The 11910-nt window shown below is 45.0% G+C and overlaps 2 protein-coding genes across 3 annotated transcripts in view; one reads left to right on the plus strand and one right to left on the minus strand.

Moving 5' to 3' along the window:
- The window catches only part of LOC126987605 (guanylate cyclase soluble subunit beta-1-like), an 80516-nt gene that overhangs the window by 1367 nt on the left and 67239 nt on the right, over positions 1-11910 (minus strand). For both annotated transcript variants that reach the window (XM_050844726.1, XM_050844725.1), the window contains 6 exons: positions 7639-7776; positions 4004-4257; positions 2790-2890; positions 2114-2250; positions 1453-1590; positions 1007-1164 (listed from right to left, as the gene is read on the minus strand). In XM_050844726.1, the coding sequence (XP_050700683.1) occupies positions 1007-1164; positions 1453-1590; positions 2114-2250; positions 2790-2890; positions 4004-4257; positions 7639-7776 (926 nt within the window). The remainder of the gene's footprint in view (positions 1-1006; positions 1165-1452; positions 1591-2113; positions 2251-2789; positions 2891-4003; positions 4258-7638; positions 7777-11910) is intronic.
- LOC126987604 (head-specific guanylate cyclase-like) overlaps positions 1-11910 on the plus strand; it is a 376569-nt gene that overhangs the window by 345 nt on the left and 364314 nt on the right. The window lies entirely within an intron of this gene.

Raw genomic sequence — 11910 nt, forward strand, 5'->3', positions numbered from 1 at the left:
TGGAGGTTGATTTTTTTTTCCGAGGTGGTGGTTAATGCGCAGCTAATAGCCTTTTCCATTTAGCGTAACCCGTTTGATTTGGACGCCGTTATTGGCCCTGTCTTCGCCGCGAGACTATCAAGGTGCATTCACAACTATATAGTGTCCTAATCAGGCCTAGGCTATCCACCCTTCACTTCAATAACACGTCGTTTCAGAGGTAAAGGTATAAAAGTGATTCTTGATTTGCTGAACTTTGCGTGGCTCGCTGAGATGATGTTTGATTTGTGATAGTCCGATCTCTATTTCGTCGCGTTTTCTTTAACAAACCATCCCGTGACCTTGACTTTCTGCACGGGCTCTCTACCCCGATAACTTTTCTTAATTAAATTCTCCTCACTAATATTTTCTTCTTACCCTCCTCTTGTTCTTCCTCACTACCTCCTTCCTTTTCTTTTACTTCTGCTACTCTCCCTCTTTAGCTCTGTATTTCCTCTTCCTGTACCACTCTTCCTCCTTATCCTGTTTTCACTATCCGTACCCCATAACTTTTTTTATATAACTTTTTTCCCCTTTTCTTTTTCTCGTTCGTTACTTCTGCTACTCTCCCTCCTCTAGCCTTTCATTCTCTTATCACTCCTCTTCCTCCTCTTTTATTCTCCTCCATCTCCTCTTTCTCCACAATTGCTCCTCCTCTTCTTCCTTTTTTTTATCCTCCACTTCCTCTCCCTTCACAATTGTTCTTCCTTTTCCTCCTACTTCTGTTACTTCCCCATTTAGCCCTTTCTTTCCTCTTCATTATGCTTCCTCCTTTTACTTTTTTTCATCCTCTACCTCTTCTCCTGTTCTTCCTTTTCTCTTCCTATTACTTGTGTTACTCTCCCATTTAGTCCTTTCTTTCCTCTTTCATTATTCCTCCTTCTCTTCCTTTTTTTATTATCCTCCACCTTATCTCCTGTTCTTCCGTTTCTCTTCCTTTTACTTCTGTTTACTTTCTTTCCTCTTCCTCCTCCTGGCAACCGCTCACCTGTAGGACACCTCTGACACGTTGATGCGGCCCTTCTCGCCCGTCGTCTCCGTCCTCGAGGTGATGTTGACAGTGTTACCAAACAGGCAGTAGCGTGGCATCCTCTGGCCGATCACCCCCGTCACCACCTCGCCGGTGTGGATGCCGATGGTGATTTGCTGTGGTGTGTGTGTGTGTGTGTGTGTGTGTGTGTGGAGGGGAGGGAGAATGGACATGAGTGAGTGGTCTCTCTCTCTCTCTCTCTCTCTCTCTCTCTCTCTCTCTCTGTTATGCAGCTGAATGACTCATTAATTATATATATAGGATTCGCATTTGATCATTGTTTTTTTCACGAATTTCCCTCCATTTCGCGAATAACAAGGCTTTATCTGAACACATACATCCTTATCTATACCATACCCCTCCTCGCCAACCCCCCCCCCCCCCTCTCTCTCTCTCTCTCTCACCACGCGCTGGCCGTCCACGATGACCCCCGCAGCCTTGTCCATCATGTCCAGGGCGAGGTTACCGATGCAGCGCGCGTGGTGGTCGCAGGTCTCGGGCAGTCCACTCACGGCCATGTATTTGTCCCCCACAGTCTCGACCTTCGGAAAGACGGTGGTGCAGTGAGGTCGTAGCGAAGGGGAGGGGAACAGGAAAGAGGAACAAGAGAGAGAGAGAGAGGAGTGGTGTGTGTGTGTGTGCGCGTTTGTGTGTGTGTGTGTGTGTGTGTTTTGTCATGATTAATTTGCGAAAGTGTCTTGTTGGAGGGTAAACGGAGCAGGATAAGACCGGTTTTTGTATGCGTTTTGTTTTCCTTTCTCTTATATGTTTGTTTGGTGATGGCTTCTTTTTGTATTATTGTTATCGGTATTATTTTTATTGTTATTGTTGTTGTTGTTGTTGTTGTTAGTGGTGGTGATGTATTCGATTGCAACACGTAAGGTATGAATGAAATCTAACTAGCAAGGCTGAATACATCATCATATATTAGGGTAAACAAGAGGACGTTTTGATGAGTGCGTAGGACAGCTAAAAATAATAATGAGAAAACTTTGTCAGGTTAAATTAGGACTGAGCTGTTTCCTTTGTTGTAAAAAAAAAGCACAAACGCATATGACTACTGACCTTGTAAACATTGGGATTCTTGACCTCGTCCGTGAGCACGTCGAAGGCGGTGTAGAGATCATTGAGCATGCGCACGATCTTGGAGGCCCCGGCGATGTCAGTGTGCCTGGAGCAGTACTCGGTGAAGCCCACGATGCCTGGAAGGGGTGAAGAGGCCGATGAGGGACGTTAGAAAGGCCGATAAAGTGTATGCCCGCATCGTATATGTAAACTGGAGCAGAGAAGGAAGGCTTAAACGGGCGCTTTCAGTGTCTGGAGTTGGTCTGGAGTGTCTGTGAAGTCCACGATGCGTCTGAGAGATGAAAAAGCCATTGAGGGGATGAGGGATGTTATAATGGCCAAGAAAGTCTATGTTTGCATCGTGCTATGCTTAAACAGAACAGCAATAAAGAGAGAAAAAGCTGGTGAATGGCTGAATGTTATACTATAGCTTTTTCCATTGTCTCGAGCAGTAGTCGGTATAGTTCACTCAAGAGTAGGGAGGGCTGGATGTTTTAGAGGTTGAAAAAAAAACAACCCCATAAAATTTGCATCGTATACCTTGAAAGCAGTGCATATAAAAGAGGGTGAAAGGCTTGGGGAGAAGGACCATTTTTATTTTATTTTGATATATATGCGTGTGTTTTCAATTTATTGATTTAATGCATACTTGTAATAATAATGGTTACCGACTCACCTGAGAAGAGCAGTGTTACCACCTCGTACCTCCTCGGCGGCACGGACCTTTTGTGACGCAGCTCGCTGGCGATACTGATGGGCAGGACGGAGTAGAGCAGCCTGCAGGAGAGATTTTACATAGATTTACATGGATATTCAGACTACATAGACCTTATATACGGTCCAAATTAGGTGGTCTGTCCTTAAACTTTAGTGAGATTATATTAAATGCTACTAAGGTTTTGTGTTTTAATTAGGTGAATATCAAGTTGAAGGAAATGTTGGTAGAGCTTGTTTTAAAATAAGTAAGTCGTGTTGAGAGAGAGAGAGAGAGAGAGAGAGAGAGAACAGGGGAAAATGATGAAAACTTAAGTCGATGCGTTTCTAGAATAGTGGGAGGACTTTAGCCCTCGCCTTTCATTGTGTAAATTTAACTGTCAACGTCATTAATTTAGTTTCCACCATTTCATAGCGCGGCGCAGAAACAAAGTAAAAAAAAAAATAAAGGCAACCATCACCGACATTTCCCAGTCCATTGTATATATTTTAACACAAACAGATAATGCAAGAAAAAAATGAATAGAAAGGAAATAAAGTAAAAATTAAGAAAGATGAAAAGGTGGTGAATCTTTGCATCATCTGTTAGTCCACCATTTCACTTCACAACATAAAAAAAGAAAAAAAGACACCACGAACACTTACAACGATTCTATTCCACACACACACACACACACACACACATACACACACACACACACACACACACACAGAGAGAGAGAGAGAGAGAGAGACAAACAAGCCAATCTCACATACTCATGCTAACCGAACCTAACCTAACCTAACAGACAAAGCAATCTCGCATACTTACTTATCCTAACCTAACCTAACAGACAAGCCGATCCTACATACTTATCCTGACCTAACAGACAAAGCAATCTCGCATACTTACTTATCCTAACCTAACCTAACAGACAAGCCAATCCTACATACTTATCCTGACCTAACAGACAAAGCAATCTCGCATACTTATCTTAACCAAACCTAACAGACCAACACTCTCTCTCTCTCTCTCTCTCTCTCTCTCTCTCTCTCTCTCTCTCTCTCTCTCTCTCTCTCTCTCTCTCTCTCTCTCTCTCTCTCTCTCTCTCTCTCTCTCTCTCTCTCTCTCTCTCTTCCCCCCTTCCCCCCGTTCCCCCTCTTACCTAACCTAACAGACAAGCCAATCCCACATACTTATCCGTCTTCTGCCTCTCGCTGTTGAGTTCGCGGTGCGTCTGCTGCAGTTTATCGTTCAGAATCTCGAGGTTGGTGGTGAGGGTGTACTCGGCCTCGAACTTCTCGCTCAGCAGCACCAGGTCCCTCGTGGCGTCGTGCAGGGGGATGTCGGAGAGGTAGAGCCCACGGCGGTACAGGTCGTCGAGGTTGAGCACGGAGGGCGAACACACGTAGAGCATCAGATCGTTCTCCGGGAGGTGGATCATCTGGCCCTGGGTGGGGGGTAAGGGGAGAGAGAGAGAGAGAGAGAGAGAGAGAGAGAGAGAGAGTGTTTGTAAGAAAATTTCGCACATTCTTCCTTTCCTCGTTTTTTCTTTTCTATTTTATTTCTCCTTCTCCCCTCAAGTTCTTAAAAAAAAACCACTGTCTTTTTTTATCTTTTCTTTCTCGCTCTCCCTCGGCGCTGTTCAGATTCCCTTCTTTCTACTTTCTTTTCCCCATTTATCCATGTTTTACTTCTTTACATTTCCTTCCTACTTCCTCCTCTTCCTCATCATCATCATCAACTTCCCTATGTCAGGTCCTCCCTCCTTCCTTCCACGTCCTATCAGTATTCTGTAACCCTAATTCTCTCTCTCTCTCTCTCTCTCTCTCTCTCTCTCTCTCTCTCTCTCTCTCTCTCTCTCTCTCTCTCTCACCCAGCCAATCGCCTCTCAGTTCCCTGCTTCTCTTCCCTCCCTTTCCCCACTCTTTCAACGTTTTCCCATTTCTCTTCTTCCCTTTTTGACTCGCCTCCCTCTTATCCCTCACTCCGTCCTTTCAAGTGGCGATCGAGTCTTAAGTTTTTACCCACAGCCTTATGTCCTGCCTCTAGTTTCCCCTCGTCCTGCCCTCGAACTCTATCCCACCCCTTCTCTTCCAGGCCTTTCCTCCTTCAGCCACAGGTGTCTGGTTCTTCGCTTTGCACTCCACTTTTTACCTCCTTGCTTCTTCTCCTCCTCCCGTTTTCCTTCCTTTTTCCTCTCTTTCTTCCTTCCCTATTTCTGGTTTGGTCAGGTGAGTCAAGAAGAATCTGCCTTTTCGTCTCATCACCCTACTGTTTTCCCTATTCTGGTTCTTAACATCGCGCTACCCTCCGTATGTATTGTTTAATCACTTCAAATTTACTTGTTTACCGTACGTCGAATAATAAGTGAATTCGCTTCCATTATATAATTTGGTATCTGCTAAGCTTCCTCTCTCGTCTCCTCTCTCTTCACAGCTGTCTTTCCCTCTCTCTCTCTTTCCTCCCTGCTCTCATTAAACTCCACCCTCCCTTCTTAATCTCCACCCTTCCTTACGTTGAAATTATGGGACCTCGGGCTCGTAAACTGTTCCTCCTATCTCAAGTTTTATCTCTTAGCTTTCTTCGTCCCTCCTTCCTTTTATTGTTTCCCTCTCATTCTCCTTTGCTCACCTTGATTCTGGTAACTGAAATCCCTAACCTGTCCTTGCTTATCCTTCCTTCCTCACTGCTTTCCATAACTCTTCTTCCGTTCCATTTCCTTCCATTTCCCTCTCGTCCTTCTTGTCGCCCTTCCTTCGTTACTTCGATTCTGGCACCTGTAATCCCTAAACTGTCCTTATAAATTCTACTTGGCTCACTCATCGTTCCATAACTCCTCTTACTCCTTCCATTTCCTTCCATTTCCCTCTCGTCCTTCCTGCCATCCTTCCTTCGCCACGTTTATTCTGGCACCTCTAATCCCTAAACTGTCTGTGTATATCCTTTCTCCCTCGCTGCATGCATTTCTTAGCTTATCTCTCTTCCACTCCTGTTTCCCTCCCTTCCTCCTGTCAGCCTCCACTTCTGAATCTTCAAGCGTGAGACAGCCCTGATCCCTCAACTGAAACCCTTCCTACCCGCCGTCACATCTCTCTTCTCTCTCTCTTCTCCCTCCTCCTTCCTCTTTTCCCTAATTCCTTCATTTATAACTGTCCCCCTTCCTTAAGTCTCCTCCCGTCACTTACCTCGAATCTGAGACATTTTTGGTCCGTGAACTTCTCTTACTTTCCTTCTTCCTGTCCTCATGTCTCTCCTTTCTCCTTGTTTTCCGTAATTTCTCCATTTAGACTTGTTTCCCTTCATTTGCTTCCTTCCCGTTACCCTTCCTTCCTTCCTTCCTTTCCATTCCTTCCTGTCCATGAATCGTGAACTCCTCTTCCTTCTCTGTCTGTCTTCACTTGGCTTTCTCCATTCTCCTTTCTGTTTTCCTTAATTCTTCCATTTATATACTTGTTCCTCTTTCTTTAGCTTCCTTCACGTTACTCTTCCTTTTTTTATTTTGAGTCTGAGGCGTTTTTGAACCGTGGACTCCTCATCCTTTCCTGCCTGACCCCATCCCTCTCCTTTCTCCTTGTTTTTCTTAATTCCTCCATATATATTTGTCCCCTTTCCTCAACTTCCTTCCCGTCACCCTTCCTTCCTTTCTTGAGTCTAAGTTATCCATGAATCTTGAACTCCTCTTCCTTATCTGTTTCCACTTTGCTTTCTCCATTATCCTTTCTGTTTTCCTTAATTCTTCCATTTATATACTTGTTCCTCTTCTTTAGCTTCCTTCACGTTACTCTTCCTTTTTTATTTTGAGTCTGAGGCGTTTTTGAACCGTGGATTCCTCATCCTTTCCTGCCTGACCCCATCCCTCTCCTTTCTCCTTGTTTTTCTTAATTCCTCCATATATATTTGTCCCCTTTCCTAAACTCCCTTCATCTGCTCCACTCTTCCTTTTTTTATTTTGAGTCTGAGGCGTCTTTGAACCATGCACTCCCCTCCCTTCAATCCTTAACTTTTTCTCTTCCCTTCCTTTCTTTCGTTCACTTTCCCCCATGTCACCTCCCTTTTTTTTTTTACCGTTAGTCTGAGTCAGTTCCAATTCGTGAACTCTTCTTACCTTCCTCCCTTTCTCCTTTCCCTTTCCGTTTCCCTTCCCCCCATCCTTCCTGCCTTCCTCCTTTCCTTACCTTCCGAGAACCTTCGTCCGTAAACTGATTAATTCTCGATCTTCCTTATCTTACCTGTCTTCCTTCTTCGTCCTCCTTTTATCCCTGTCTCCTTTCCCTAACTCGTCTTCATCCTGTTTTGCTTTCCCTTTCCCTTGAGTTGAGTTAGAGGCAATTCTAATCCACTGAAATTCCTCCCTTTCTTCCCTAACCGATTTCTACTCCCTCCCTATTTACATTCACTTAATTCCTTCTTACTTTTCTATCTCCTTCCTTTCCTAGATCCAGTGAAATTCCTCTCTACCTTTCCCTACCAGTCTTTGCTCTCTCTCTGCTTACTTTAAATTTCCTCATTCATTCCTTTCTCTCTCCTTCCTTTCCTTCCCTTATTAACTTAAGTCTGAGGCAACTATAACCCATTGAAATACCTTCCTACCTTCCTAAATCAATCTCTGCTGCCTCTCTACTTTCCTCAACTCTATTACAACCCTCGCTTATGTCGCTTTCCTTCCTATTTGTCTCATTTCCTTCCTTTCCTGGAGTCTGAGGCAACCCTAATCCTCTGATATACCTCTCTATACCTTTCCCTGCTAATCTCTACTCCTTCTCTGATATCAACTCTATTCCTCCTTTCTGTAGCCTTCCCATCCTTCCCATCTCCTTCCCCTCCTTACCTTGAGTCGCAGGCAGCCTTGGTCGGGTCCTGGCTCGTCGCGGGTCGCCTGGACGAGCCCCTCACGCGTGCAGAGGACGTAGATCGTGTTGATGTGGGAGAGGATGTTTTCAAAGGTGAGCTCCATGTGAGGACGCACCTGGCCGGGAGGGGAGAGGAGAGAAGGGTTAATGGAAGAAGGCGAAGCGGCGGGAGGGGGAGAGTAGGAGAGAGGTAGAGAAAGGAGAAGAGAGGGAATGGGTGAGGAATAGAGGAGGGAAGGGTTAATGGAGTAAAGGAGAGGAAGTAGAAGAGGAATCAAGGGAGGAGGGAGAGTAGAGAGAGGAGAAGTAGAGGAAGGAGAAGAGAGGGAATGGGTGAGGAATAGAGGAGGGAAGGGTTAATGGAGGAAAGGAGAGGAAGCAGAAGAGGTATCAAGGGAGGAGGGAGAGTAGAGAGAGGAGAGGTAGAGGAAGGAGAAGAGAGGGAAAGGGCAAGGGATAGAGGAGGGAAGGGTTAATGGAGGAAAGGAGAGAAAGCAGAAGAGGAATCAAGGGGAGAGGGAGAGTAAGAGAGAGAGGTAGAGGAAGGAGAAGAGAGGGAATGGGGGAAGAATAGAGGAGGGAAGAGTTATTGGAGGAAAGGAGAGGAAGCAGGAGAGGAATCAAGGGGAGAGATAGAGTAGAGAGAGAAGAGAGACAGAGGAAGGAGAAGAGAGGGAATGGGGGAAGAATAGAAGAGGGAAGAGTTATTGGAGGAAAGAAGAGGAAACAGGAGAGGAGACAAATCATTAAGAGGGGAAAGAAGGAGAGACACAGAGGTAATAAGATAATGGAGAATAACAGGGACGCGATTAAGGTTGCTATGGATATACCAGGTGACGGTCAGGTAGATAATAGCTCGCTAGTGGCTCCATCTATCACGTTATTTTATTGTTAGTTTTGTGTGTAAATGTTAATGATTGAGTGGTATTATTTTTTATCTATTTCTTAGTAGTTTTATTATTCTCTCTCTCTCTCTCTCTCTCTCTCTCTCTCTCTCTCTCTCTCTCTCTCTCTCTCTCTCTCTCTCTCTCTCTCTCTCTCTCTCTCTCTCTCTCTCTCTCTCTCTCTCTCTCTCTCTCTCTCTCTCTCTCTCTCTCTCTCTCTCTCTCTCTCCACTTTGCCTCACTAACTGCCAAAACTTTTTCTTGTCATTATATTTGTCAGTCTCGTGTGTGTGTGTGTGTGTGTGTGTGTGTGTGTGTGTGTGTGTGTGTGTGTGTGTGTGTGTGTGTTCAAACAGATTTTTCCTTTTTGTTTTGTGCCGCTGACGTCCTGAAAATCTCTCTCTCTCCACACTGCATGAATATTCAGTTTTTTTTTTTTTTTCTCTTCCGGGTCGCTGTTACTGTGCGGGGCGGCTCTGTGGCTCTGTGGTGGTGCTGGTCTTTGGTGGCTCCGTAGCTTGGCGGTGTTGATCTTTAGCGTGTGGGTGTGGGTGAGACTTGCAGGTGGTGGTGGGTTTGGTTGGGCAGGTGTGTGGGTTTGTCATTGCTAACTCGCTCCATTTTTTCATGAGTTTTGAGACATCGCTATTATGGCTGTTGTTATTTTTCTTCTTCATGTTCTTGTTGTTCTTGTTGTTCTTGTTCTTGTTCTTCTTGTTCTTCTTCTCCGCCATTATTATCATCATCGTCATCATCATCTTTTTCTTCTTTTTCATCGTCTTCTTCTTCATCGTTTTCTTCTTCTTCTTCTTCTTCTTCCTTATTTTTAACAAGAAACGTGGACATAAAGAGGGATCATAATATATTGAAGGAGTGGACGAGTGTGTTTCAGACAAGAAAGAAAATGGATCGATTTACATATTTTTAAAGGGAGACTAAAAAAGGTCGGAGGAAATGATATATACACTTTACGCTGCGTAGATTTTATGATGATTTGTTTTTCCACGTTGCTCTGTGTACAAGCATTTAAATTTCCCATCCCAACGTATTCTTTCTACGAGATTTTGAGGATTCTACAAGGACACACTCTCTCTCTCTCTCTCTCTCTCTCTCTCTCTCTCTCTCTCTCTCTCTCTCTCTCTCTCTCTCTCTCTCTCTCTCTCTCTCTCTCTCTCTCTCTCTCTCTCTCTCTCTCTCTCTCTCTCTCTCTCTCTCTCTCTCTCTCTCTCTCTCTCTCCTCCCCTTCGTCTTGTATTATTAGTCTTCCGGATTGTATTTCCGAAGGGATGCCCTCACCAGGCCCCCTGAGTCCTTACCCTTCGAGGAGGAGGAGGAGGAGGAGGAGGAGGAGGAGGAGAAGGGATATAGGACGAGAAAGAGGAGGAGAAGGAGAGGGAGGATGAGGATGATAAAACGAGGATGAAAAAAAAATAGAGGAGGAGAAAGAGGAGGAATTGGAGGATAAGTAGAATGAACGGCAGGAAGAGGAGGAGGAGGAGGAGGAAGCAGAAGAGTAATAAAAGAAGGAGGAGGGAGAAGAAAAATAGGATGAGAAAAAGGAGAAAACGATAATGAAAAAAAAAAGAACGAAGAGGAATAGGAGACTAAGTGGGACAAACATCACCAGAAGGAGGAGGAAGAGAAAGAGGGAGAAGAAGGAATGGTAACAGGAGGAGGAGGAGGAGGAGGAGTGAGTGCTACGTATATATATCTCCCTCACCCTCTTGCATCTCCTCCTAAAACACTGCTTGCCTTCACGCCCTCTGAACGCGCGTAGTAAGAACACGTGTGGGGGGTGCGTCATTATTGCGTCATTGTTTGGGGAGTGAGTCTTAGGAGCTTACGGCCCCCCTGAGACCCGTCATCGCCGCCGCCGCCGCCACCGCTCTTGACTTGAAATGTTGATAAGTTGTTGAGATTACAGAGAAATAGGGTTGTCTGAGTGGGTAGAGAAACATCAGTATGAATATAAATCTTCCTCCTCTTCTTGTTCTGCTTCTTGTTCTTCTTCATCTTCTTCTTCGTCTTGTTGTTGTTGTTGTTGTTGTTGTTGTTGTTGTTGTTGTTGTTGTTGTTGTTGTTGTTGTTGTTGTTGTTGTTGTTCTTCTTCTTCCTCTGCTTCCTCTGTTTCCTCTGCTTCTTCTTCTTCTTCTTCTTCTTCTTCTTCATCTTCTTCTTCTTCTTCTTCTTCTCCTTCTCGTGCTATTCGTTCTGCTTAATCCTTCCTCTTATTCCTTATTTTTCTCCTTTATTTTTTTTTCATCATACGTAGAGGAAATTAAGATGAAAGGAACTAATGCAAGAAGTCTGTTTTGTTTTCGTAAGTGGATGGAAACAAAGACCACAGATTTGTTTTGCAGTAACGGAAACAGGTTCATTAAGGGAAAGCAAAACAAACACCTCTCCTCCCGAAAGTGACCTCTCTTTCGGCCACCTCTTTTGATTCTTTTTTGTAGGAACAGCGAGTAGCGGGCTTTTTGTTATTATTGTTTCCTTTTTTTGTGTGCCTTTGAGCTGTCTCCTTTGTAAAAAAAAACAAAAAAAACAGGAAAAGGTTCTCTACTCCCTCCACTCCTTTTCAGTCTTCGCTTTCCATTTTTTTTCCTGCCTATCTCTTCCTCCCAGTCCTCGTCCTTTGCTTGTTTTGTCCTCGCGAGTCACTGAGCAAGGGAACGAGAGAGAGAGAGAGAGAGAGAGAGAGAGAGAGACCCATTTTACACACGTTCACAGATTTCAACCCCACAACTTTGCCCATTCTCTCTCTCTCTCTCTCTCTCTCTCTCTCTCTCTCTCTCTCTCTCTCTCTCTCTCTCTCTCTCTCTCTCTCTCTCTCTCTCTCTCCTTCTCCTCCTCCTCCTCCTTCTCCTCCTCCTCCTCCTTCTCCTCCTCCTCCTCCTCCACCTTCTTCCAGTGACTTAATTCCACCAGTCACCACCAAACACAAATGCCCTCACCATCACCACCGCCACCACCACCTCCACCACCATCGCCGCCGCCGCCGTCACCACAACAACGCCTCACCTTTGTCAACCTCCAATCCTTGTTTTCCTCATTACCGCCCTCACTACAGGTACGGGTGAGGGGTGGGGGGGGGGGGGAGAGGTAAAAACACGCTTTGCACACCTTCTCCTCTTCTTCTTGTGCCTCCTCCATCACCTTCTTCTTCTTTTTCTTCTTCTTCTTTGCCCCGATCTTCCTCCTCCTCCTCCTTCTCTTCCTCCTCCTTCCACGACCAGAGCAGACTCACTTGACTGGCAGGACACGTCAACAACACCACCCTCTCCTCCTTCTCCTCCTCTTCCTCCTCCTTTTCTCCTTCTTCTTCTTCTTCTTTATCATCTTCTCCTTCTTCTTCTTCTTCTTTAA

The sequence above is a fragment of the Eriocheir sinensis genome, chromosome 65, assembly GCF_024679095.1.
Source record: "Eriocheir sinensis breed Jianghai 21 chromosome 65, ASM2467909v1, whole genome shotgun sequence".
Classification (NCBI taxonomy): Eukaryota; Metazoa; Arthropoda; class Malacostraca; order Decapoda; family Varunidae; genus Eriocheir; species Eriocheir sinensis.